At 34.7% G+C, this 27,831-nt stretch overlaps 2 protein-coding genes across 5 annotated transcripts in view; both read left to right on the top strand.

The window, feature by feature from the left end:
• plekhg5b (pleckstrin homology domain containing, family G (with RhoGef domain) member 5b) overlaps window positions 1-13,806 on the top strand; it is a 96,974-nt gene extending 83,168 nt beyond the window's left edge. For all 4 annotated transcript variants that reach the window (XM_065285256.2, XM_065285255.2, XM_065285258.2 and 1 more), the window contains 12 exons: window positions 1,984-2,154; window positions 2,362-2,457; window positions 4,286-4,486; window positions 4,625-4,735; window positions 4,925-5,074; window positions 5,157-5,294; window positions 6,925-7,044; window positions 7,192-7,324; window positions 7,728-7,843; window positions 7,931-8,076; window positions 9,612-10,517; window positions 12,510-13,806. In XM_065285256.2, coding sequence (XP_065141328.1) covers window positions 1,984-2,154; window positions 2,362-2,457; window positions 4,286-4,486; window positions 4,625-4,735; window positions 4,925-5,074; window positions 5,157-5,294; window positions 6,925-7,044; window positions 7,192-7,324; window positions 7,728-7,843; window positions 7,931-8,076; window positions 9,612-10,517; window positions 12,510-12,519 — 2,298 coding nt within the window. In that variant the 3' untranslated portion in view covers window positions 12,520-13,806. The remainder of the gene's footprint in view (window positions 1-1,983; window positions 2,155-2,361; window positions 2,458-4,285; window positions 4,487-4,624; window positions 4,736-4,924; window positions 5,075-5,156; window positions 5,295-6,924; window positions 7,045-7,191; window positions 7,325-7,727; window positions 7,844-7,930; window positions 8,077-9,611; window positions 10,518-12,509) is intronic.
• Window positions 13,807-23,002: 9,196 nt separating this feature from the next.
• LOC135775212 (uncharacterized) overlaps window positions 23,003-27,831 on the top strand; it is a 30,465-nt gene continuing 25,636 nt past the window's right edge. The window contains exon 1 of the mRNA XM_065285254.2: window positions 23,003-23,262. Within this exon, the coding sequence (XP_065141326.1) occupies window positions 23,139-23,262 (124 nt within the window). The 5' untranslated portion in view covers window positions 23,003-23,138. The remainder of the gene's footprint in view (window positions 23,263-27,831) is intronic.

Raw genomic sequence — 27,831 nt, forward strand, 5'->3', positions numbered from 1 at the left:
ACCCATATTCAAAAGCTGATTGCAAAAGAACCACTAAAGGTAGGATGAAACGTTTTTTTTGTTTGAAAGCAGAGGGTTTGTTCTTTCATTTGGTATATTGTATGTTTATTTATTTAAAGAAGAACATTTTCTGGAAGGCATTAAACTTTGGTGAAAATCATGAAAAACGCTGGCGCTGGCTGGCAACTTTTTTTTAAAAACGCTGGCGGTGAAAGAGTTAATTGTTGGCACTGGCACTTATAAACACTAAATGGGTACAAATTGAAATAAATAGGCTTATTTTTTGGAGCCAAAATTTTTTTTATCTGATTACTCGATTAATCGATCGATTCAGTGCTAGATTAATCGATTACAAAAATAATCGATAGCTGCAGCCCTATATGAGTGTGTGCTGTGTGTAATTATTATGTATAAATAAATATGCACACATTCATGTATGTATTTAAGAAACATTTACATGTTTATATATATATATATATATATATATATATATATATTTATTTATTTATTTATTTATATATATATATATATATATATATATATATATATTTATATTTTTATATATAAAAATTACATATAAATAAAACAATTCTAAAATGAATATATGAATGTGTGTGTGTGGTTATTATACATAATAATTAGACACAGCACATATATTATGCCAAAAATCACTTTTATTTTGTATGCGATTAATCGCGATTAATCTTTGCCCAACATTATAATATAATCAAATATAATTAAAAATAATTTGCGTAACGTGTACTGTATGTGTGGACCCACTGGTACTGTACATGGACCCTCAGGTACACGTAAAAACCTTGTTTTGATTATTGTGTTGAAAATCACAATGTTTGATGCTTTTAAGGTGTTATTGTTTGAGTTTTGTGATTTTTAAAGGTTTTTAAAAAAAATTTTTTGTAAAGGTAATTTATTGTCACTGACAATAAATTAAGTATTTGACAGTTTTGTGGTTTTCGGATTTTCTTTTTGGTGATGTGCCAGAAGACAGTACATACATCTTTTTTGATCACATAATCACATAGTGCTCTTTTCAGGGTTCCCACTAGTCCTTGAAAGTTTGTGAATCTGGGGGAAAAAATTCCAGGCCCTGGGAAGTTATTGAAAATATACATACATAGATACAGGTCATTGAAAGTGCTTGAATCTATTGTATGCAAGAAGTTTTCTGGAAAAAATCCATATTATTCCCTGTGTAGTGTAGGATAATATCATAAAAATGTATGACTTTTTAAGCACACGTGCTAAACTGTTCACTCTAAACGCTTATATCTTCTGTATGCGAATGTTGATTCATACCAAAATGCTTTTTTGCATAGTTGTGTTTGACACATGAAAACGTCTCCGGTTACGCATGTAACTGCTGTTCCCTGAATGGAACGAGACGCTGCGTCTCCCTTGCCATACCTCCGGCATCCCTGTAACGCCGTCTTTGGCAATATTTCATATAGCGATATACTTCCTGGCACCCGCGTCACTCTGTCTTTGTCGTTAAACCTCACCATTGGTTGAATTTGATGTACACATTCAAGCGCTTACCCCTGGAGGCGTCCCAAAGTGTCACTGCAGTGACACAGCGCAAGTTCCCCCAAAAGAGAACTGTAACAATGTATCTTAAAAGGTAACACAAAGCTCTCACTTGAAATGTCCCTACATTTAGTCTTTGAATTTGAGGGTATTGGACCTGGAAAGTCCTTGAAAGGTCCTTGAATTTGAAGTTAAACAAGGTGCGGGAACATTGTCTTTTGAAGAATCAGTATACTATTATATAATCATCTAAAACAATGACTGTGTATCATGGTACAGTTTTTCAAAGATAGGGTTCGCATGATAAAGTACGAGTCAGTGATATATATAGTTATAGCTAAAGGATGGATATGGAGAAAGCTAATGCAAATGAAAAGGAAGATGATAAATGATCTGTCTATTTCTTACATTGTGTGTCTCTATGTTTGTGTATATTAGGAGGTGGACCGCGTGGAGTTTCTTCATACTAAGTTGGATGCGTACAAACTGTTTGGTTTGCCCAAGGTTCCCTCTCAGCTCGCCTTTCATCAGGACTCCTGGGAGGAGGAAGAGGAGGAACCAAACCTGACGATGGAGGACAGCTGGAGACAACTACTGGATGACCCAGAGGTACACAAACACAACAAACACACAGGGATTGATCTGTGATTGATTGATCCGTGAGATTGGCTAAGACAAGCTCATACATACAGTGCATACTTCTTTTATCCATTGTTGTATCTCAGAACAGACCTGTTTTTTTTTATAATCACATTTATATATTTCACTGCATCTTCATTTATTTGACCTGGCTGTATTTTTGTTCATGTTTTTTAGAGTTTAGGTCGTCGTCAGTTTCAGCAACAAGAGGCGGTATGGGAACTGATCCAAACAGAGGCTACGTATATCAAGAAACTCAGTGTCATTACTGATGTAAGTACTTAGGGTCTGTGGTTTTGTAATATTAAACAACAACTTGAAACCAAAAGCATTTATTTATTTTCACAATAAATGTCCCCGGTTTCATCGTACATGGCTCTACTGAGTGTCATTCAAATATTAAATATTCTGCTGATGTCATCAAGGCCTTGTGGGTGGAGACATTATTCATTTGTATTTTTTACGACTATTGGGTTCAAAATTATATTTTATTGATTAATGACAAAGGTTCTTTGCTTAAATATTCTGAATTTTTAAGGAAATTTAATATCACAGTATTGCCAAAAGAATATAGTATTGTAATTGATGCTATTCCAGCTGTTTTTTCTTAAGACTAAGATTAATATTAACGATTTCAAATGTAATAACAGATTTTTTTAGAAGCTTGTTTCATCATCCTGTAACATGTAGAAGCAAACAATATTGGGGAAATATTTTGGGGAATTTGTATTGGCCTTAAGTTTGGACGTACAATAATAATTACTGTATTACCAACAAAGTAACTGAGGTTTATTTTAAAATTATACATCTAATTTACCCGACTTACCAATTCCTGCAAAAATACAAAAAGGATCTTTCAGACTCTTGTGTATTTTGTAATATTAACAAAGAAACTATTGTACATCTTTTCTTTGATTGCATATATACTGGAATTTTTGGTAACACTTTAGTATAGGGACCAATTCTCACTTTTCTTATTAGCTTGCATATTAGCGGTTTATTAGTGCTTATAAAGGACAAATTAATGCCTTGTTCTGCATGACCATATTTTACATCCCTTAACCCAATCCAATACCTAAACCTAACGTCTACAACAACTACCTTATTAGCTATTAATTAGCAGTAAATTGGGAGTTTACTAAAGAAAAAGTCATAATTAATAATCAATAAGTGTTCCCCATACTAAAGTGTTACCGAATTTTTTTAGTGATATTGGACATTTATTTGAATTATTCTGTGGAGAGAAAATCAAAATACAGAAAAAAAACGTTTTTTTTTTTTTCTTTAAAGATATCCGATATATATATATATATAATATATAAATATATATATAAATTGAATTATTTTATATGGTAAGCTTTAAATTCATAAATGCAAATGGGCTCGGATTAACCCCAATATTACCCAATTTAAGGTTCAGATGAAGATTTATTTTGAAACATTGAAAGGACTTTCAAATCGTAAAGCTGCCAAGACTATGGCATATTACAATGTGTTAAATTCCTCATTTTCAAAGATGTATTGTATTGTATACCCTCTTTTAATAAATAAATTTTTATTTATTTATTTTTCTTTAACACTGCAAAAAATGAGCAAAACGACCCAAGAAAATAAGTCTAGTTTTAAGACCAAAAATATCAAATTTAAGTGATTTTGTGCATAAACCCAGGAAAAAAATCTGCCAATGGGGTAAGAAAATTTTTCTTGAATTTTTCTTGAATTTAGTGTTTAAGAAAAATGTTCAAGATTTTTTTGCTTACCCCATTGGCAGTTTTTTTGCTTGTTTTATGCACAAAATCACTTAAATTTGATATTTTGGGCCTATTTTCTTGGGTCGTTTTGCTCATCAAGAAAAGTGAAAATGTGAAATTGCAGTGAAAATGTATTCTTTTTACAAATTTTATTTGTAATCCTTTACGACTGTTTGCTTACAATGTTGCTGCATGATGCTTTAATTGTATTTACATATACAGATTATTAATTTGTATTTCTAAATGTTTAATTTTTATTCAAATATTTACAATACTTTCCTCTGAGTATTGTGTTGTATGTCTCCCCCTAGTGGATGTGAAAGCTGATTCATTGTGTTTCTCTTATTCAGCTCTTCATGTGTGGCCTGCTGAATCTACAGGACAACAGTCTGCTGTGTGAGGTGGAGACTTCGCGCCTCTTCAGCAACATCCACGACATCGTACGTCTGCACAAAACATTTTGGGTACAGGTGATGTTTCCAGTTCTGGACAAGGCACGGCGGACACGAAGCCTGATCGACCCCACGGACCTGCAGGAGGGGTTCAGTACGGTGAGCAATGAGCTATCAAACCCAAATACATACATAGTATGAAATCTATTAAATTAAACTATATAATCTTTGTATTGACATATTTTCATTGGCTTTACTACTTCTGGTATGGTAGCTAAGTTTTTTTTGTGTGTGTAGTTTGCATCCAGATTTCAGCCGTATGTCCGGTACTGTATGGAGGAAGAGAGCTCTTTGGAGTACATGCGTTCCCTGCTGAGAGAGAATGAACTTTTTAAGATCTACATCACGGTGAGGATTTCATTGCCAAACTACAAATGTGCAAACTATTTACCTTTAACCACATTTTATCTTAATGTGCATGTTCCAGAGATTAAACCCACAACTGAGCATCATATCCTACCAGCCTAGCTACTGTACATAGACACTAATATGCAGTAATCTGAATATGTGATGATAAAATCTTTCATTTTCCTGCAGTGGGCCGAAACAAATGAGCAGTGCAATCGTCTGAAGCTGGCGGACATGCTGGCCAAACCTCACCAGAGACTCACAAAGTATCCTCTGCTCCTAAAAACGATTCTGAAGAAAACTGATGATCAAACCACCAAAGATGCCCTAAACAGCATGGTGGGTACCTGACGCCTCTGTATATTCAGTGTTTCCATCGACTTTTTTCGAATTTCTGATCGTTTTCTGCATTTTTCTTCAGGTGTCGTGTGTGGAGGGCTTCATTTACGGTGTGGACTCTCAAATGCGTCAGAGACAGGAGAAGCAGAAACTGGCGGCCATTTCGGCTCGAGTGGAGTCGTACGAGGCTGTGGAGGGAGCGAGTGAGGAGGTGGAGAGGGTGAGAGCTAAACACAAATACTTTTCACCATTTTGTGACCTTTAAATTATCAACCACCCTACACTGCAAAACATGACTTTCTTACTTAGTATTTTTGTCTTGTTTTCTGTAAAAATATCTAAAAATTCCTAAATTAAGATGTATTTTCCTGATGAGCAAAATGACCTAATAAAATAAGTCTAGTTTTTAGAAAAATAATATACAATTTAAGTAAATTAGTGCTTAAAACAGGCAAAATCATCTGCCAGTGGAATAAGAAATATTTTTTTCACTTAATTCAAGAAAATTTTTCTTATTCAATTGGAAGATGTTTTGCTTGTTTTATGCACAAATTTGTTTAAATTTTATATTTTTTGTCTACACTGCAAAAAATGATTTTCAAGAAAAACAATTCTTAGTATTTTTGTCTTGTTTTCAGTAAAAATATCTAAAAATTCTTAAATTAAGATGCTTTTTCTTGATGAGCAAAACGACTCAAGAAAATAAATCTAGTTTTTAGACCAACAATATAAAATTTAAAAAAATGTTTGCATAAAACAAGCAAAAAATCTGCCAATTGAATAAGAAAAATTTTCTTGAATTTAATGTTTAAGAAAAATTTTCAAGATTTTTTGTTTACCCCATTGGCAGATTTTTTGCTTGTTTTATTCACAAAATTACTTAAATGTAATATTTTTGGTCTAAAAACTAGACTTTCTTTCTTAGGTTGTTTTGCTCATCAGGAAAAAGCATCTTAATTTAAGAATTTGTAGATATTTTTACTGAAAACAAGACAAAAATACTAAGTAAGAAAGTCATTTTTTGCAGTGTAAGTGTGGTTTAGGCAGTACACGGCAAAAAAATACTTTCTTACTTAGTATTTTTGTCTTGTTTTTAATACAAATATCAAAAAATTCTTAAATCAAGATGTAATTTATTGATGAGCAAAATGAAAAATCTTGGAATAAGCTTGCTTTTTAAACCCTTAATTCAAGAAAAAAATTCTCACCTCATTGACAGATTTTTTTGCATGTTTTAAGCACAAATTCACTTAAATTGTATAATTTTTGTCTGAAAACTAGACTTATTTTCTTAGGTCATTTTGCTCATCAAGAAAATACATCTTGATTTAAGAAATTTTAGATATTTGTACAAAATAACTAAATAAAAATACACTGCAAAAAAGATTTTCAAGAAAAAAAGGCGTAGTATTTTTGTATTGTTTTCAGTTAAAATATCAAAAAATTCTTAAATTAAGACGCTTTTTCTTGGTGAGCAAAATGACCCAAGAAAATAAGTCTAGTTTTTAGACAAAAAAACAACTTCAAGTAAATTAGTGCTTAAACCAAGCAAAAAAAATCTGCCAATGGAATAAGAAAAAATCTCTGGAAATAAGTTTACTTTTTTATAAACATTTCATTCAAGAAAAATTTTCTTATTCCATTGGCATATTTCTTTGCTTGTTTTAAGCACAAATTCACTTAAATTGTATATTTTTTGTCTATAAACTAGACTTATTTTCTTATACATCTTAATTGAAGATTTTTAGATATTTTTTCTAAAAACAAGACAAAAATACTAAGTAAGAAAGTAAATTTTTGCAGTGTGTCAATTTACATATTAAATCTCTCTTCATGCTGTATATCTACAGGCTCTTAAGGAGTTTAATCGCTTTGACCTGATGGCACCTATGATTGACACATCACCTGAAGAGACGAGACAACTTCACCTGGAGGGGGCGCTCCGCATGAAAGACGGCAAAGATGGCAGGGTTAGTTTATTTACACCTCCTGAAATCTTTTACATTAAAACGAACATTTTGTAATTACCATATAATACTGTTTGTATGCATGTGTGGCTGTTTGTTGTAGTGCCGTCACATGCAAATGACCCTTTTTGTGTTTTTATTCAATGGTAGATGGACGTTCATTGCTTCCTGTTCACTGATTTGCTGTTGATCACGAAACCGGTGAAGCGTTTAGAGAAGGTGAAGGTCATCAGACAGCCTCTTCTGCTTCATAACATCGTGTGTAAGGAGCTAAAAGACCCAGGTGCGAATTTCACCAACATAGCCCAGTTTAATACCAATTCACATTTAAAGGTGGTGTGTGTAGATTTTAGTGGCATCTAGTGGTGAGATTGCGAATTGCAACTAACAGTTCACCCCTTCATTTCAAAACGCATATGGTAGCCACCACAGGTCAACTATGTCGTCTGAGACAACAAGCTATTTTTTATTTCTAATCTGTATAATGAATATATGTTTGTGTAAAATGTAAGGAGAAGTCAGACTGAGTGTTAAAATATGTTTTTGATATAGCAACCAACACCAGTCTATTGTCAAGATTGTTTGGTGAATGTTGATTTACTCCATGCTGTTATATAATAAACATCACATTTGTTATGAAGTTGCATCCCTCTTTAATTTTGTTATCGTTTCTCATTCGGCCATAGGCTCATTTGTGCTCATCTACCTCAATGAGTTCAAGAACGCTGTGGCCGCGTACTCATTCCAGGCCAACAGCGCCCCCCAGGAACGGAGCTGGACTGACGCTATCTGCAATGTCCAGGTAAAACATACTGTTCCTGATGACATCTCCAAAAACATGTAACCTCTGATAAAAGTTTATTAATAAAGCTTTATCTGCGTGTTTTAGAATCAGCTGCATCGGTTGCGCTCTGAAGAAGCGAAACGTCAGAAAGCTTGTCTGAAAAAGAAGATCGAGGAACATCAGGAAGACGAAGAGAGCTGTAACTCCACCACCAGCTCACCACATCTCAGACACAAAGATCACAACAACAGGTACATTTACTGCAAAAACTTGTGTTTAAAGGCGGGGTGCATGATCTCTGAAAGCCAATGTTGATATTTGAAATCACCTAAACAAACACGCCCCTACCCCAATAGAATCTGGACCTTCTTTTGAAAGACCCATCAGACACATATGCAACCCTGGCAACGATGTTGGTTACTAGACACGCCTTTTACTGCTGATTATTCACAAGTGTGTTTTGGTACTCGGCCCGACGCCCTTTTCCAAAGTGTTCTTCAAAAATCATGCACTCTGCCTTTAATTACAGAAAGTTTCTAATTTAAAAAAAAAAAAATTATTGGATTTGCTTCGAAGTCTGTTTCTGCGAAACACACTGGTAGTAATAAATTAACATGCATAACCTAACATGTTTTATTAGTATTTGCCTTACCACGATTCATGATGGTAAGCTTATAATAAAGTTGTAATAGTTGAGCTGTCGGGTCTAAACTATATAAATATTTTTTGTTTTTAATACACGTAAATATTAATAAATAAAGTAACCGGCAATTTTGTGTTTCAAACAGATATTAAAAAGTTATTCGTTATTATTATTAACTAAACCAGGAACTGAAGTGTCATTGTTTGTTTATACCAGATGTGAATGAAGCGAATAAATCGTGCTATTCACACGTAGTTGGACGCTTGAAATTTTTGAGTTAACGTGCGTCATTTGTGCGTGAAATTTATGTCATTCGTGCTTGAAATTTGCAATTACCAGATGTGAATGAAGCAAATAAATTGTTTTTTTCACATGTAGTTGGACGCTTGAAAATTTTGAGTTAACGTGCGTCATTTGTGCGTGAAATTTGTGTCATTCACGCTCGAAATTTGCAATTACCAGATGCGAATGAAGCGAATAAATCAGGCTATTCACACGTAGTTGGACGCGTGAAATTTTTGAGTTAACTTGCGTCATTTGCGCATGAAATTCTTGTCATTCGGGCTTGAAATTTGCAATTACCAGATGCGAATGAAGCGAATAAATCATGCTAATCACGCGTAGTTGGACGCTTGAAAATTTTGAGTTAACTTGCGCCATTTGCGCGTGAAATTTGAAGTTGTTTTGCTTCATTTTCGTGTAAAATTCAGATGCTCATTTTGCAGGCTTTAGCCAGCTTGTAGTCTCAATATGTATATATCTCAAATGAAGTAAAGACCTCCTCACTCACTTTTTTCCAAGCAAGATCCTTCTTATTCCTGTTTCTTTAAAAGTACGAAGTACGCTCAATTTGCGCCGGATTACTCACGCAAATCACGTTATTTTTGCCGCAGGATGTCTATTGCCTCTTTGTATTGACTTAACATGTAATTTACTCATGCTTTATGCTTCATTCACGTCTGGTATGAACGCACCATAATAGTCATTTTACTTTCTTGCAATTGTTTTTTCTTTTAATATTTTTTTTTGCATATCATTGTACATTTTGAGTAGACAGGAGTGCTGTCTATTGTAATTTGTCTTGTGTGTAGTTTATGGAGAAGCATTCAGAAAAGTTGTAACATTATTGTTTCTCTTTCTCAGCCAATCAGATGGCTCCACTGAAACCCTCTCGGTGATGGATATGGATGAGTCTGGATCTTCTCTAGATCCCTCCACCATGCAAGCTGACCAAGGTGAGACTCCAGAACCTGAAGCCGATCTGTCCTCTCATCCACAGCAGAACGCCGAATTTGAGCCGCATCCGGACGGTCAGGATGGATCAGACCTAGACCCACAATGCTGGTCGATGTCAATGGACAGCGCCTATGGCACACTCTCACCCGAGTCCACGTTGGAAGTGCAGGGCCGAGTGGTTGCAGTCGAAGAAGAGGATTCGGAGGAGGACAAGGGGAACACGACAGCAGAAGATGAGGAGCAGGAGAATGTGGACAAGGATGACGATGAAGACGACAGAAGCTCATTCGGTTCTCAAAACTCAGTGGCAGATTCTCTTAAACTCAAGCGACAACCGCCAGTCCGGTGTCGTCTGCCCTTTCTGCAGAGACTCGCCATCAAATGCCTCTCGGAGGACAACCTGCTCTCCTCCTTTCAGCACAGTAACCATGGTGTTACCAGGGCAGCGACCGACTGCACCGGAATTCAGCGGAAAAGGGTGAAATGTTTAGAGGGCGTGCCGCTCAGTAGGAGCCTGTCGGAGCTCAACAGTGCTGAATCGGACGAATCTCTACCGACGGATGGAGAGACCGATGAAAGCGACAAACTTATGCGTAGCTTACCCACTGTCATGCTTTTGGACACACTAAAAAAAGCTAAAATAGCACATGAGGCTGGTGGTGTTCACTGCAGTGCGTCTGATGGGGAGATATCGCCCCCTAGTGGTTTGGAGAGAATGGGCCGCAGTAAAGGACCCAATCACAAAAAACTCACACGGAAACAGCTTTACAGGATACGGACCGCACTGGTGCTCAACTCGACACTGACAGCTTCGTAAGTATTGTTTGTGTGTGTAGTTGTGTATTTGATTTGAATTAAAATTAAGTTACATTTATTTCTATAGCACGTTTTTTAAAATTTTCTTTAGCTTTACAGAAAATATTTTTTTAAACAAACACTAGAGTCGTAAGAAATAAGCTGTATAAAAATGTTATAGCGTTTTTCATGATTTTCTCCAAAGTTTAATGCCTTCCAGAAAATGTTCTTCTATAAATATATAAACATACAATATACCAAATGAAAGAACAGACACTCTGCTTTAAAACAAAAAAACAGTTTCATCCTACCTTTAGTGGATCTTTTGTAATCAGCTTTTGAATATGGGTAGGTTTCTGCAAAAACACCACATTTTGAGCAAAAAGCAGAGATAATTCCATTTTTGTGACGGACTTTTCATAGAGATCCCATTCAGAGCGATCTTTAAAACACACACGGACATGCAGCCGCTTGCCATAGGGCAATACTTCCGGGTTTAAAAAGTTGCGGAAGGACGCCACCTGGTGGATAATAGCGGTATTGCGGAAAGACGGAAAATCTCATCATTGGCGGGGAAGCGTTTTCTCTTAATTGTGTAGATATCTCGTCAATGGCGGGGAAAGAGTTAAATATGCCGCACTTTTTGCAAGTTCCCGCAATTTTGACAAGTTTCCGCAATTTCATTGCATTAAATTGCATAAATATCCCGCATATTTCATCGCATTTTTTAAGAAAACTTGCCACAAGATCAAGGATTTTTCCTGCAACAATCACAAAAAACTCTGGGTTTTTCTGGAAGGACTGATAATATAATATAATATAATTTATATAATATATTATTATTAAATTATATAATTTAACCCCTTATCTGACGCAACTCTTTGAAAGGTGATGTACACCTTCAAATTAATATAACTCTGGCGAATTAATATAACTCTGAATTTTTTGGTCTAAACTCCTAATCTTGGTTTTGTTTTAAAGAAGACACTTTAAAGTTTTTTCACGGAGTGTCTGGAGGTAAAAATAATAAATTGTTATAGCAGAAAAAATTAAAATAATGCAGTAAAGTACACTGCAAAAAAAATATTTTCAAGAAAAAATTTTCTTAGTATTTTGTCTTGTTTTCAATAAAAATATAAAAAAAAATTAAATTAAGATGATTTTTCTTGATGAGCAAAACGACCTAAGCAAAAAAATCTTGAAAATTTTTCTTAAACACTAAATTCATGAAAAAATCAAGAAAAACTTGCTTACCCCATTGGCAGATTTTTTTTGCTTCGTTTATGCACAAAATCACTTAAATTTGATATATTTGGTCTAAAAACTAGACTTATTTTCTTGGGTCGTTTTGCTCATCGTGAAAAAGCATCTTAATTTAAGAATTTTTTGATATTTTTACCAAAAACAAGACAAAAATACTTAGAATTTTTTTCTTAAAAATATTTTTTTTTCCGTGTATATTTTATACATAAAATGATCACAAAAAATACACTTTTAGTGGTTTTACCAACAACGGCCACTAGGTGTCAACGGTTTGCTGCATACTCATTGTCACAAATGAATGAATTACTGCATTATTATTAGTGCTAAAAGGTTTTAAAATATGAAAACAAAATTCTTAGACCTTTACAATAATATATAGTTTGTCGTGATCGATTACATTTACATGCAAAATATTGAAGTAAACTCAGGCGTCGTGCTCACGGGACAGCGCCAGTTTTAATATAATTTGCATAATGTCAAGTGTCTGAAAAATGCCAAACCCATAAATTGTATTTTATTATCATGTTTCTTCTTTTTTATAAATTAAATTCTGTTCAATTGTATCAACTGTTTTAGACACTTTTTTGAGATTTTGTTATTGTGCCGTTTCTGATTACATCCCCATTCCTTCATGAGGGTTGCAATATGATTTTAATAAGAATAATAAATAGCTAATAATAATAACAAATTATGTTACATATGCACATCTGTAGTAAACTCACTTTTATTATTTTTCTCTCCTTACAGAGAAGTGTAGCATCTTTCTATCACAAACTGAGTTTGAGGTAAACCTGGTGGGACTCAATTCTGCAAGACGCCAATGCACTCGAACCGCTGAACTCTCTGATTGCCCTCTCCGTTCCCTCTTCAAGTCGGCATGGGTGTCCTAATGTGTCCCTTTCCCCCCCAAAAACTGCGTAGCTTTACTGTCCTTTCGTCGACAGGAGGGGCAGATGACAGACTTATTAACTTGTTGCACTTTGTAATACACAACTTTAAAGGAGGTCAAAGCTTTCAGTGGAACTCTAGGGAACAAAAGTGTGACCAGAACCTTTACCCCGGGACATTTGAGGTAAAGACGGGTCATTTCGGTGGATCGGAATCCACTGAATATGAGGAAAAATTGGTGTACGTTGAATTCCCGAAACACTGCACTACTGCGCGTGTGTGATTGTGTGTGTGTGTGTGTGTGTGTGACTGAGTGAATGATCCTGAACCAAAATAATCACTGTCTTTACATTCAGATATCTTGAGTAGCAACTAAAGCACGTTACAGATATACGTTTGGACCAGTGTTACTTTAATATCGCTGTCATGCTACTGCTTACACAATCACAAACCCTTATTTAGGCTATAGATCATTTACTGTATACATGTCGTGTGGGTCAAGTTTAAATAACTGTATTGTCAGAAGCATCTGAGATCAGTTTAGGAAACCTAATCTATAGGTTGTATTCATAATAGAAATGAATATTACATCTGTGAAAAGCGCTAAAGACCATCTGCTGTGGTATCTGTCTCGAGTCCGAGGTGCTGATCTCAGTGCAGTATTCTGGTTTGTTACGTTTGAGGGTTCAGGGAAAGCTGTCTGACCCTAGATCAGCACTTCAAGAGCTTTTACATAACACTGAACATTATAAGGGTTTGTATGTGAAAGCTTCTGTAAGCTTTCATATATTAACGTATGAGTTATTTTTTTTGTAAATGTATGATCACACAGACACTGCTGTTACCAGAAAAGGTAAACTGAATTTGTCTGCTCTTCTGAAATCTCCTTTTTGAAAGATAAAACTGCCCAAAGTAAATAATATGGTGTATTATATGTTTACTTATTAGGGTTCTTGTGTTTGTTATATTTATTGAGCTTGCATTGTTTTATATATAAATATGGTCTTTAATAGTATTTCAGTTCACTGTATTGTTTTGTTGTCATTTGTCGAATTGATTTTGAAATGCTAAGAACCAAAATAACATTGTTTCCCCTATGTGAGGACGTGTTCCTTTAATGTCTTTAAAAATAAAAGACGTCTTTCTGAATCTAAAATGTTTGATGTTTTAACCACAATTGTGACCACAATTTTACAAAATTGTTACAATGCAGTTTTTTTCTACCCACTCTGCACAGACCCACGGGTGGGTCCGTTATTGCATCATTACATTTATATTATAAAGCTATATTAATTTATGAAGCACAAAACTCGACATTTATGATATGTTTTGAAAGCTTAGCTTTCCTATCAGTACCATTAATTTTAAGTTTTCACATAAAGTAACGCAATGTCTAAATTAGTCTTCCAAAAACCAACCCCTGTCCCCGCTTATAAAAATCATTATATCAGTAAATCAATTTAGATTAATAGTAAATTTCATATTAATATCACATAAACTAATAAAACATAGAGGAGTCATTCAGAAATATATGTTTACTGTCACCTAGTGGTCACTTTCTGCAGGTACATACATAGACAGATCCTAACCCTTATGCAAAAATGCTTTTCTCTGGCCAAAAATATGGTTTAAATATATGCTAAATACATTTTGTAGAAAGTAAAGCTTAATTAAATATATTTAAATGTATTATTTAAATAAATATTTAGTTTTAACCACCATATATGAACATATTTTATCTATTTCAGGGGCAACAAATACATTTCTAGTTTTACAACCCATACGGCAAAATATATATTTTTTTTCCTTGCCAAAATATAAAAGTTTTTATAAAATGTAACATTATAATTATAGCTATTATTGCAGTTGAGCAGTTTAAATTTAATTTTAATCTATTCAAATTTATTTGAAATTTATTTAAAAAAAAACATATATATGTTAACAGGTTTGTAACATAAAGTTTTTCTCCCAATGTTAATATAAATGCTTTAGAATATATTTATTTTAAAAATATACTTCAAAATATACAAAAATGGCCTTTTAGTGAAAAATACATATTTGTAAACATGTTTAGCCTATATATTTTTGGGCCATTTATGAAAACAAAATATGAATTATTCCACCCATACTCTAAAAATGTCTGGGTTATTTTTGACCCATATTGGGGAAATATTGGACAGAAAACACCGCTGGGTTAAAATTGACCCAATGCTGGGTTGTTTTAACCCTACTATGGGTTATTATATCCCATAGCTGCATAAAATCAACCCAGAATTGGGTCATTTTTAACCCTGCATGTGTTTTGTTCAATATTTACCCTACATGGGTAAAAAAACAGTCATATTTAGAGAGTGTGTTAAAATGTAAAAGTGTCAAATATTTTTTCAATGTACTCAAATGTATGCCTGATTTTGTAAAAAAATGCAAAATATGTTATGTACTATAGTAGAGCTGAAGATGTGTTTATTTTATAAAGAAAGCAACTTCTACAGTCTAAACTCTTTTATCTCAGAAATTCAATTCAAGTAATACCTGACCATCACCACTAGAGGGAACTAATGAGTCAGAAGTTGAACACATGTCTAAACATAAACTCTTAATAAATGTTACATTTATTCACGTGATAGGAAGAATTGAAAGCTACTTGTATCTTTTAATGTATTAGTATATTTTGACTCTCACTTTGACAACTATACAAACATGTATTATTATATAAACACATATAATCTTGTTTACCTACAAGATTTTAAGGAATTTTATTGGCATGTTTGTGTGTCATTTACAATACACTCTCTGTGATGCATGTTAGTTGTTGAATTTTAAGCAGCCAAACTTTATTTGAATATTTGGGAGCTGCTTTACATTTTTGGCCTGTGTAACCTAAACAATTACTTCCCCCTGGTCATCAACTGTTTGTCAAGCTAGTTTATGTAGACGATAAGACAGTAGTGCACTATTCAAAGAGGTTCTTTGCTACGATACCATTAAAGAACCATTTTTGGTTTTTCAAGAAACCTTAAAATATCTTTTTATAATCCTATAATACAATAACCACAATATTCATAATGCAATATACAGCAGATATATATATATATATATACTATTCTGGAGATAAGTTAAGATATCTGGCTGTGTTTTTACATGTAGTAATCTATTAATATAACTTTTGTCTTACATTCACATTTGCACAGACTCGTCTGACCTCTGTGTATGGCCGGTTGAGATGGGTGCAGGCCAAGGTGTATTTACAGGTGGATTATATCGGCTAATCAGTGGATTACAGGATGTTGACTCCACACAAGAGCCTAATCCTCACAAAAAAGGTAACGTTCTGGACAGTGGGATTTCTCTATTAATCCCATCCTAGATCTGCCGGATTCACCACCCGATTCCCACATCTGGCCTTCTGCGGCTTATCAATGTAATCCTTCATTTTAAAAGTATTTTATTATGCTTCATCGCTGATACCCTGGACTTTAATTATAAAAATGCAGCTTTCTACTGCAAGCAAATGTAATTACACAACCTGAGTCGATTAGCTGTCCTGTTTGCATCTGTACATCATGCATCCGAGGAAAAGTATACCCTGATCATTGCAGAAATATCAGTGTGTATATCATGCATATATCGACAACATTTTTGTAATGGCCTACCTGGTGTATATGTCTCCAAAAGTGTGGTTTTCATTTTAGGAACTCTCAGCCAAGATCCTCAACCATCCAAAAGTATCAGAAAGGTAAAGTTTTTAATAAAAATAATAAAAAATAAATAGAGAAACATTATTATCACCTAATGCTTAACAATTATTGTACTACATTTGGACATACACTTTTAAATATGATATATTTTATATTCAGGCCCCTGGCCTCTAACAAGAGCCACATAAATATAAAAAGTTAATTATTTATTAAAAAACTTTATTATTCATGTCCCCAAATTCAACACAAACGATACCAAACTCGACGCACAGACTACAGGAAACTCTCGCTCTCCGTGTGACAGATGTCAGAGAGCCTCCTGTAAAAATAGTCTGTTTAACACAAAAGGGCACTTTGGTAAATCCAGATTACGAGAGCACTTTCCATTATTAAACGCTGCCAATCCCGGTCCTGGATTAAAATCAGGTAGATGCCATTGTCTGTCTAAACAATCCTCCCCGTAAGCCCTTGGCTGCGTTTTACTGCATGTTAGTGGGACAATGACACCAAACACCCATCATTCTCTCATCATTCCATCAAACTCAAAACGGAGAACTGAGGCCTATTTGCTAGGTTCACCGCTGTGAAAACCCTTTAGACAAGTAGTGGCCATATGGAGGGGCTCACCAGGAAAACAGCTGCCTACCATCAGCCGGGCCTGTGTCAGATTGACCCTTGTGTTGTCACTAAAGCTGCCGAGCCACATCTGGCATCATTGGGAACAGTGACATTTCATCAGGCTAACATGGAGATCAGAGATCAAATTGTAAAAAAATTAAAAAGGTCCTAATGTACCATTTAAGTACAGATTTGGTACCAATATGAACCACTGAGGTACTAATATGCACTCTTTGGTACCACTATGCACATCCAAGGCATTAATATAAACTCTTTAGGTGCAAAGTTGTACTTTTTAAGGACCATTTTTCTGGTAGTGTAGGATTTTTTTACCAGTTTTACCTCAGCACACCTTACTCTCAATAAGTCATGTGATTTAAAATAGTTGTCATTTATGTCTAGCACACACATTGTACTATATTTTGGTAACACATTTGGGTGATTCTCATGAAATCCAAACTTAGAAGGTGTCAAGCATCAGAGTTTTAAAAATATCTATTTTTTTGCACATGTAAGATTAAGGTCTGAACTTACTATAACCATTATTTTTAAAGGATTTAAAAAAAATACTTCCTATAGAATTCTTAAATTTTTTTAGATTATCATTATAAAAAAAAGATAATTACCGCAACATGATATTACATTAAATATATGCATTTACAAACTCATGTTTCGGTAATGAGAACTAAAAAGTTGTCTAGGTACTATGACAAACAAAATTTCAACTTTTATCTAGAGAAAAAAATTAAAAACTGCTTACCTGGTAGCCATCTTGAGTGTCACAGTCAATTATGTCCCTTCCAACAATTTTTTTAAAAATGTTAGTTCCTTAAGGGCTTAAACAATGATTGAAAATTATTGCGGAGGATGAGAAAATTGTTCTTGGACACATTTATATTCCTTATTATTGTCTCTACATTTACCAATGATCACCAAATATCACATGTTTCTTTACTGTAAATGTTTATAGTATAATAAGCACTGAAGCTTTTTATTTTTTAGATTTTTTTATTATAAATATTTCCATGTCAAACAACCCAAATCCAGTCATGCACACGTTGCAGTAATGAAAATTTCCCCCCTTAAATGGGGAAAAAACAACAAAATTGGTTTGTATGATGTCATTTGAGATCATGTGCAAAATATTACATGAAGAGATGTTTATAACTGTATGCTTCTTATTTTGATACTTTACTTTACATTTACTTTTTTTATCAAAATGTTTCATGACACCTCATAAGTCTAATTTCGCGAGTATCACCAATTTAGGATTAAATACCTGTTTGAGGAATAGTAAAAATGTTTGCCAGCACCTCAAATAATGAATAAAGTATAAATAATTCATTTGTTAGACAAAAACCAGTTGGAATGTTTTTTTAATTACATTACATGTGCATGGTTTAATATGTGAGCTGTCTGTCTGTGCTGTTTTCGTCCCATTAGACATAACATATGTCCCTGAGCTCATAATCATTACTTGGGTGTTTTGAAAAATGAAAGTGACGGCAGAATTCATAAAAAACAAATTTACAAAGATTACGGTTATTGTATCAGCTTTAAAGAGCTTATTGTCATTGCAGTATTGTATTTTTAAGGGGGTTAATGCACATGAAAATGAAATGACAAGCATATTACTTAATTAAATGGAAATCCATTTGGAAATCCCAGCTGTTGCAGTGTTAGCAGCGTGCTGGAGTCAACGGGATGCATTTTCCAACGTTTTACATTATTCTGTGCCTATGACATTGGATTGGTTGATATCAAAATTTAAAGGACATTTTATATTGAATAATAATATTAAATGCAATAATGTTAATTACTTTAATTGCAGAAATTGTCACTTAAAGGTATAGTTTTAACTCAAAATGGCTTGTGACTGCTCATCCGAGGGGCGCAAATTCAAAATATGTGTTGGGAGTGTCGTGTGTTGCTCATGTTTCAAAATATGTGTTTGTTGCGTCATGTTAACCATGTGCATCACGTGTTAAAATAAGTGCCTGCTGCATACGCGTCAAAACCGTTTATGATAAAAGAGACGCTCACGTTCACAAAATACACACAAGACACTCCCTTAACAGTAAACTCTGATTACACATGAGAATATGGGAGTATCTAGCAAACGTGAGCGTCTCTTTTATAATAAACTCTTTAGACGCGTCTGCAGCAGACACTTATTTTAACAAGACACGTGATGCACATAGGATCACTCGACGCGCAGAACACATATTTTGAAATTACTAACCACACACATGACGGGCTACATACATGTTGTGACGAACTTCGCATTGTGCGCCCTCGATTAAAATGAAATATCTGTCATCATTTACTCACTCTTATGTTGTTAAACATCTATACATTTCTAGATATTTTGAGGAATGTTTGTAACCAAATTGATCAAAGGCCCCATTGACTTCTATAGTTGCCTACTATCCTTTTAAAGTTCCAATGATTCTTGAATGACCCTTCACGAGTATGCACATTATGCTAGGCCTGTGGTACTAAAACTTTTTTGACCCTTTTGTATAGTGCATCCCTTCGCAGCCCTTCCCCAAGAAAATGTATGACATAAAACATTATAAAACTTACAATTTTAATTAATCAAAACATATTAAATTATTCAGGGTATTGCGTAATTATTATACATCGTAAACTATTATACATGCAGCCAGGCCAGCTGACAGTCTTGCCTGGGCCCGGGACAAGATAATCTTAGAGGGACTTTTTACTGGTAACAAGACATTTGGCATTATCAGATTCAGGACCCACGAATATTGCATATTATACATTGTATAAAACATTTAGTTAAAGGTGCTTTTCGTAATTTTTAGAAGGATCTCTTGACAGAAATGCAAAATAATAGCCTATACTAAACTATATTATCAGGGGTGTATAAAGACCTTTTTATAATGAACCGTTATGTTTTTATTACATTAGAATGAGACGTTTTTATCTACATACACAGAGGGTCCCCTTACGTGGAGGTCGCCATTTTGTGCTGCCATGTTTCTACAGAAACCTTTAACGGACAAACTTTTTTTACTAAGTTGTCTCTGACGATGACATGTTTTACTGTAGCTTATCTATGCGTTTCAAAAGCGAGGGGTGAGCAGTGGATTGAGCCGTTGGTTGCAATTTGCAACCTCACCACTAGATGCTTCTAAAATTTACACACTGCACCTTTAAATGTAGTACACTGAAAAAAAATATTCATTGAATTTAATACATTTTTTAAGGTAAGTGGTTGCAATCAATTTATTTAAGATACATTTAAACAAAAAGATTAGTAAAGTAAAATAAAATATAAAACTTTTGTTTAAATGTAGCTTAAATAAATTGATTGCAACCACTTACCTTAATAAAAAAACGGATTAAATTCAATTAATCATTTTTTTCAGTGTACTGACGCTGTATACTGAAACAAAATATCATAATCACGTATGAATTATGAACAGACTATTGGAAATATCAGTAAAACAACTTCAGCTAATATTATGCTGTGTTTGGACTAAAAATTGAATAAATATTACTCCTCTCTTTAGAAATTTGAAGTAAACATATAAACTCAATCAATATTTCTCCAAACATGCACGCCTTTGAACCAAAAGCCCCGAGGGATATTATTTTGTAAAGAGCTTTCATGATGAGCAGGCATTAGATTTTTCTCAATGAATGCGACTGAGGGTAGAGCCCTGCATTTCAGCCCGACCCGACCTTTTTACACCCCTCAGGTCGGGTTTCGGCCAATTTTAACGTCACAGCTGATACGCGGGCGGACCTCGGGCTTATTTAGGCTTCTCCATCTTTTTATATTTTTCAATTTAATTAAAATAACATTTTGACAGACGATGAATGCAAAACAAACGTAGTAAGACTTTTAACTATAGCACGAGTCCGCTATAAGCACAGCCAGCCACACATTTACAATGCAGCTGTTGCGTATTTAACAGCAGGACCTTCAGCGCACCGGGAAAAAATATTAATGGAGGACTAAATTAAAACCTTGGATACTGCGCATAATCTATGCAAACAGCATCCAAGACATAATCTATAATACATATATATATGCATAGCGAAGTTGTAAGATAAGGCAGGTTGCATGTTTATTCGTTTCATGTTTATTTCGTTTCGTTTTGTAGCTATAGCCCTTTTCATTTTTTTTTATTTCTGCACCCGTTGCAGCTGCGAGCAGCAGAGCAATCTGCCTCCGCTTTTTAAAAATAGTGTGTGTTGATAATAAACGTTTAAACTAACACTGTGATATGCTGAAAATATATATTTTATATAGTTGTTATCATAGGCAAGTGAAGTGTTGATTTGAGAGTTCAATTCATCAAACATGTCGTCAACTTGCTGTCGGCTGCGAACCGCTTGTTGGAACAAACAAAAATACTCTAAAATGTAAATAAAAAAAGAAATATAACTATTTTGCCATTTAAAACAAATCTGAACTGCTTTAATTGCTGTAGTAGTACAGCTGTATACGGAGTGTAAGGAGTTATTTTTTCTATTTCTGCGGATTTCTTTTGCAAAATCTATGCGGAATTTTGCAGAATAATTAAAAATGTTTTAAAACGATCTGAGAGAATGTGCGCTGTGAATATTACAAAACAATAAAATATTTTATAATTACATTTTATTAAAGGATTACCCTGAATCAAACTGGACCAACATGAACCAACAGATAATGGACAATGTGCGGTCACAACCATAGAGTTTAATATAAATTACATATATTACTGTCTACAGTGTAACATTAAAAAGAAAAGGCTTCTCATAATGAATGTAGCCTATATCAAGATAATTTAATCTGTTTAACAACACAATATATATTTATCTTGTAAACGGATTTGAAATAATAAATAATTTTCGCATCACTTAGCAATAGAGACGATAGCGAATTCATTATCTTCTCCGCGGTAAGTTTTATTTCAAATTCAAGTTTTACATATTAAATATTAAATAGTTTGTGCTTTCTCTCATAAAAACCTCACAGCAAACAGCACAGACTTCTAAACACACGCGATGCAGTGACTATATCTGCGGTCACAGATTCCTAACGGGGATAATTAGGAATTCTATTTTCCTCTATAAGGCCTATATTTTCCTTCTTTTCTTTTCTTTTCTGAGCACCGGACTTGTGCTGAGTCTGACCGGACATTTTGAGCGTACTGAACTTCAAATCAAATGAATCAAATATTTTCTTTATTTTTTATCAATTATTCCATAGGTTCCAGTTCTGGGCCCCCCTCTGGGCCCCACCCCACCCTGGGCCCGGGACAACAGACCCGTTTGTCCCCCCCTGTCGGCGGGCGTGCATGCAGCGTTAAACTGGCACCCCGCTGGCACAATTTCGCTACACTAGGCTACACTATTTTGGGCTAAATGAATGTCAATACTCAAAAAACAAAAAAACAAAAACAAAACTAAATGGTGGGCCATGTGACTACCAACAGTGAGATGAATAAGATACATGCACAACCATTAAACATTAACAGACTGCTTATCGTGGGAATGGGCCGGTTAAATCAATACATAGGCTACAAATAACGTGTCTAGAAATAGCAATTGAATAACTATTGAAATAAAAGTCTGGGTTATAGACAGATAGACTATTATTATTTATTATTTAAGGTTTTGTGGACACTTTTTTTTTTTTTAGAAAGAAATGCATATAAAATAAAAAACAAATAGGCTAAACTATATTAAATTGGAGTATAGCTTAGTATAATTATTATAGTTGTATTAACTAAAGTAAATAGATATAGCCTACTGGAGTGAATACTGTAATACTTACTATAGTAAGGTTTAGTAACACTTACTTAAAGTTCTCCGGGAACCAAAAAGGGTTCTTCAAAGGCGTTACTGCCCGTGAAGAACCCTTATAGCACCTTTATTTTAAGCATGTATAATGAATCTTTTTTCGTGCAAGTTAGAAAGACTATTTGGGACTCCACGATGAATAATGAAATGTTTTACAAATGGTTTGTATATGTAGTGGCCACTGGAGCAAAAAGGGTTAAAGTAGGAGGCACTATGTCCGGATTTGGGTGGAGTGAACTTGGACAGTGTACACTTTTCTTCTTCTTCTTCAGTAATTAGCAGTAAAGCCAATGCTTTAGCAGGAGCATCTCGGAGGAGAAGCCATGAGGAAGCTGCAGTAAAACAGTCAGCAATGATGGACATCAGTGAAGCGTCTTTACTGGATTACATCTTCTCCTCTGGAGGAAAAGTCAAAAATTCAGATCTGTCCAAAACATATAAAGCGTTCATAAACCATAGCGATTTGCAACTACGTGGTGAGTAAATATAAATGACTATAAACTAAAAACCTATCATTTCTATTACGCGTTCGCTTTAGAACCTAAACGTGATGCGACAGAATGTAGGGGAATTAAGAAAACGGCTGAATGGTATGGAGCGCAGCGCATTACTTGTCGTGCGCCTTTATTACAGTCATTGTGAGTTACATTTTTAATTTGACACTTCGTCTTGAAAACACAACGCTATGCGACACCTTTATGGGGGCGTCAAAACGCGCTAAACAATGGAGAGCAACCCGACAGAATGCAGCGCGTTTCTTGGCGAGGCGTCTTTTAAAAGTTATTTAAAGTCTTGAATAACGCATCGCCGGGCGTCTGTCACGAAACGTCCTCCTGACGCATGTGTCCATAAACAAGTTAATAAAATAGCGCAGTATGGACGCAGGATCGCGTCCTGTGCGCGCGCACCCCATACGCCCCCATAAATGGAGTGTTATATCTGGGACAAGCATTGAAAGTACATTTTCACTCCGATATCATTATTTACAACAAATAAATCGCGCGTTTCAACACGACTGCGTTTGCTTTGCCTGCGTTCTGTTGGTTTGCAACGTGATAAAGCCAAAGTGAATGTGGAAAACATCTGGTTTAGATTAGGAATGCCCTAGAAAGGCCCCACATTCCCAAAGCCTGGGGTATTTGATCGATTACAGAGGTTTCAGTGAATGCTCTTTCAGTGCTCAATGATGCTTCTCGTGCTCTTTTAAATGTTGTCATTTTAAAAATTTGTGTGAAATTTTATTGCAGATAATTATGTTTAAACATCTAATATTACTTAAAATAAGAAACACAAATTTCCATCATTTTGAATTAGATTATTTCTCCTACCCCATTGCCAAACTGTTTTCCCCCAAAAACATCACAAACTTTTGTTTATTTTCTATGAAAGCGAGACATAAACTATTGTTTTGGTTCTTAAGTAAATAATATATTATAAATATAGTCCTGTTCACACCAAGAATGATAACTATAGTTATCATATAATAGCGATAAACATGGTGATGTAAACAACATTTGGGCCCCATATTAGTGATGACCGTGTATCAGTCATCTTCTTCTGTATTGTTGAAAAGAAATACAAATATAGATAAACAAATAGTGTTCAACCACAGAGGTTATAAGTATGACTTATATGAATGCAAATGAATTAGATTAACATGACTACATCAGACTGTACTCTGTCGGTACAGAAAGTAGGCCAACCAATAAGCTTATAAACCATCAAACTTGTAATTTAATAATATGATGTTGCATTTAATCCTGCGTACATGTGTCAAACATAAGTATATGAAATAATTATCCATAATGGCTTATAATGCTCAGTCCAGCTGTGATGGTACAGTTGTGTGCAGATGTTTCGAAATCTGTTGCCACCTGTGTTGACCAATTATCTTAATTATTCTCAAACAGTTACATGCACGGCATGCTTTAATAATGGTTAATATCATTTCAGTCCTTTTAAGGATGGTTAGGTTTGATGGGATCTCGTTGCTATTTACAGTGTGGGAACATGCTAGATTAACATGGACTAATACATGAGCTGAGGAATGTAAACTGTTTAGCTCACAGTTACCGGGCAGGATTTCTGCTGGTTACAATTGTTAAGTGCTGACTTCCCTTACGGTTTCCTGTTGTTTTGGATGCCGTGTTGCAATGTCATCTCTCTCTATCTTTTTCCCCTGGCAGGAAAACGGAAAGGTTGTGCAGGGGTACGTTCTTTTTTTAAAGAGTCAACGTCCAAACTTTAATGTGGGCCAGATGGTATTGTTTTGAAATTTAGCAACATTCCCAAATCTTCTTGTGATTTACGATGTTGATTTAATGAATATATACAATATTATTTTTCAGATATCATTTTAAACTATTTGCATGCCCAAATGTTTAATTTTCAACCATTATGTGATTTTAGTTTACCTAAACACTTTAATGAAGCTCAGTCATGTTTTCATCATGGTATTTTCATTATCTTGTCAAACATTGACCTTCAACAAGCTAGCATTGCATCTGTCTGTTACCTTGGTAACCAACTAATAATTCACATCACAGAAACTAAAGCAAAGTGCATTTATGAAGGACTTTGACCAAGAGAGAGTGAAAAAAATTTTGTAGTTTACATGACAGTAGTGTTTTAGGGTCCTGAAAATGGCACATTTAAAAAAGCCTCAAAGTGCAAATTTTTGAAAACGACGCCTTGTCGTCTTCGTGTAAACTATAAACGTGAATCTGTAATAATGGTGAAGTCATGCACATGTGTTTATTCAGTCAGGCATGGGCGTCGGAAGCCAAAAAAATGTGGGTGGGTCCAAAACATTTCCTGGAGTAAATTCCATTTTCTTGTATTCTGGTGCCTTTTAATTAAACAATTGCTTTTATAGCCTAAAAACTTGTTTACCTTGTTCTGTCGTGGCCCGGAGTGCATGGCTGGCGAAAGTAGTGAAAACATGAAATGGAGTTTAAATTATATGGAATGAGGCAAGTGGAATGGATTTGAGGAGCGTGGAAATCACGGCTGTAGCTTAAACGCAGAACAGAGTTTAATTTATTATGCCATTCCTCTAGTGGGTTCAAACCAGATGTGTTTGAGGCGTCTAATTTGCATCTACCGCACGTAATTGGACACTTGAACATTTTGAGTCCACTCACTTTATTCGCGCATGAAAGCCATGCGTGAAATTTTGGCCATGTTTTTCTCTGACGACCTCCGTAAGAATTCCAGAGCAATTTACCTGCTGTTTTTCGCCGAACTCAGAGGTCCTCTGAGAAATGTAATCCCGTCCGGATGCAAATGTCTGTGTTTGCCCGCAATATCTTTTGAAAACGCGGTTCATTTCGTGTTTTGGCCAACGTGATCTGCCGTAAAGTCTTACTAATGCGCATATATTGTATTTCCTGAGTCCCATTCATTCAGAAATGAATGTTTTTTCGCATTCGGCAAAATAAAATAATTAAAACAAGACGAGCTGAATATCAAACACTGTTAAAGGGATACTTCACCGATTTAGCATTCAGCTTTGTATCTGTAGAAACCCGGCAGTATTACTGAATGACCATGTTTCCCTCCATCATTTCCCCCTGAGAGGAGAGATATCTGCATTTTGGTTCTGCAAAAAAGTCCTCCGATGATGCAAAAATCGTCATATTACATCATCGGAGGACTTTTTTGCAGAACCAAAATGCAGATATCTCTCCTCTCAGGGGGAAATGAGGGAGGGAAACATGGTCATTCAGTAATACTGCCGGGTTTCTACAGATACAAAGCTGAATGCTAAATCGGTGAAGTATCCCTTTAAGACTGGCCACTGTAATATCATTAACTTAACATTAAACTCCGTTTAATGTTGTTCAACTCCGGAATGGTAATGTTAATTAATAAAGATAATAAATTGTTATTAATCATTATTTCTTCATTTCTTTGTGTTTATTATAAGCAGACAGTTTTATAAAACACGTAGGCTAACGTTACTTTAGTAGGATTTGTATATTTTATTTTGATTTGTTAAAATTTAATTAATAAATTACATGTTCTGTCATAATTTTACATTTAAAGCTAAATATTAAACATTACAAACACGCGTATCCAGAGCACGTGCTCTTCTGCAACGGCCAAATGCATGAAACAGACACTCCCATCTCTGGAATAGCCTGAGATTTTTAATCCCGTCCGATACATAAAATCACAGACGTCCTGGGGGACACGTTGAAACTCAAACGTTGTTTGGAAAACTAATCCCGTCCGAATAGTGCTTTAAGTCGAGATAAGATCATAGTAAAATTTTAAAAAGGAGGTGTTTTCCTCTAACAAATAAACATCGCCATCTTCTGGCCTGGCGTGGATAATAATATTGAGTTTTCCTAAATCTTTTCGACAGTATTGTCATAAAAATTTTTTTCAAAAACTATTTTACTACATCATTGTCTTGTAAACATTGCCTAAAGCTGAAGGTATAGTTTGATTTCTTACACGTACATTTTAACGCAGTTGAACGTGCAGCATTGCCTAGCCAACTACGTGTACACCGGTGCTGGGCGCATGTGTATTGCGACAAATTGCGATACCACTCCTGCTATTGCAATACAGCATACGTGCAGTTACAAAAATCTGGTGGTGCGCATACAGTACATGTAATATACTGTTGATGAAATTTGTGGCATGCTCACTGTATTCTCACGCAGGGATAAAACGTGTACCCAGGCCTTTAAGATACACTGCCATAAACGCTAATATTAGCTTTTACCATTACTGTAGTAAAATACTACATTATAGTTTTATTTCAACAAGCAAACTGTAAAAAAGAATAGGTTGGGTTAGTTAAAGGAATAGTCTACTCTTTTGCCATATTAAACTATGTTATTACCTCAACCTAGACGAATTAATACATACCTATCTTTTTTCAATGCGTGCACTGTACAGCATGTTATGAATGTGTTAGCATTTAGCCTAGCCCCATTCATTCCTATGGTACCAAAAAAAGTTTTATTTTGTGGCACCATACTTACTGGTATAACTCCTCATGTAACAGTCTTTAAATAGGGAAAACACGGAAG

This window comes from Paramisgurnus dabryanus, chromosome 21, assembly GCF_030506205.2.
Source record: "Paramisgurnus dabryanus chromosome 21, PD_genome_1.1, whole genome shotgun sequence".
NCBI lineage: Eukaryota > Metazoa > Chordata > Actinopteri > Cypriniformes > Cobitidae > Paramisgurnus > Paramisgurnus dabryanus.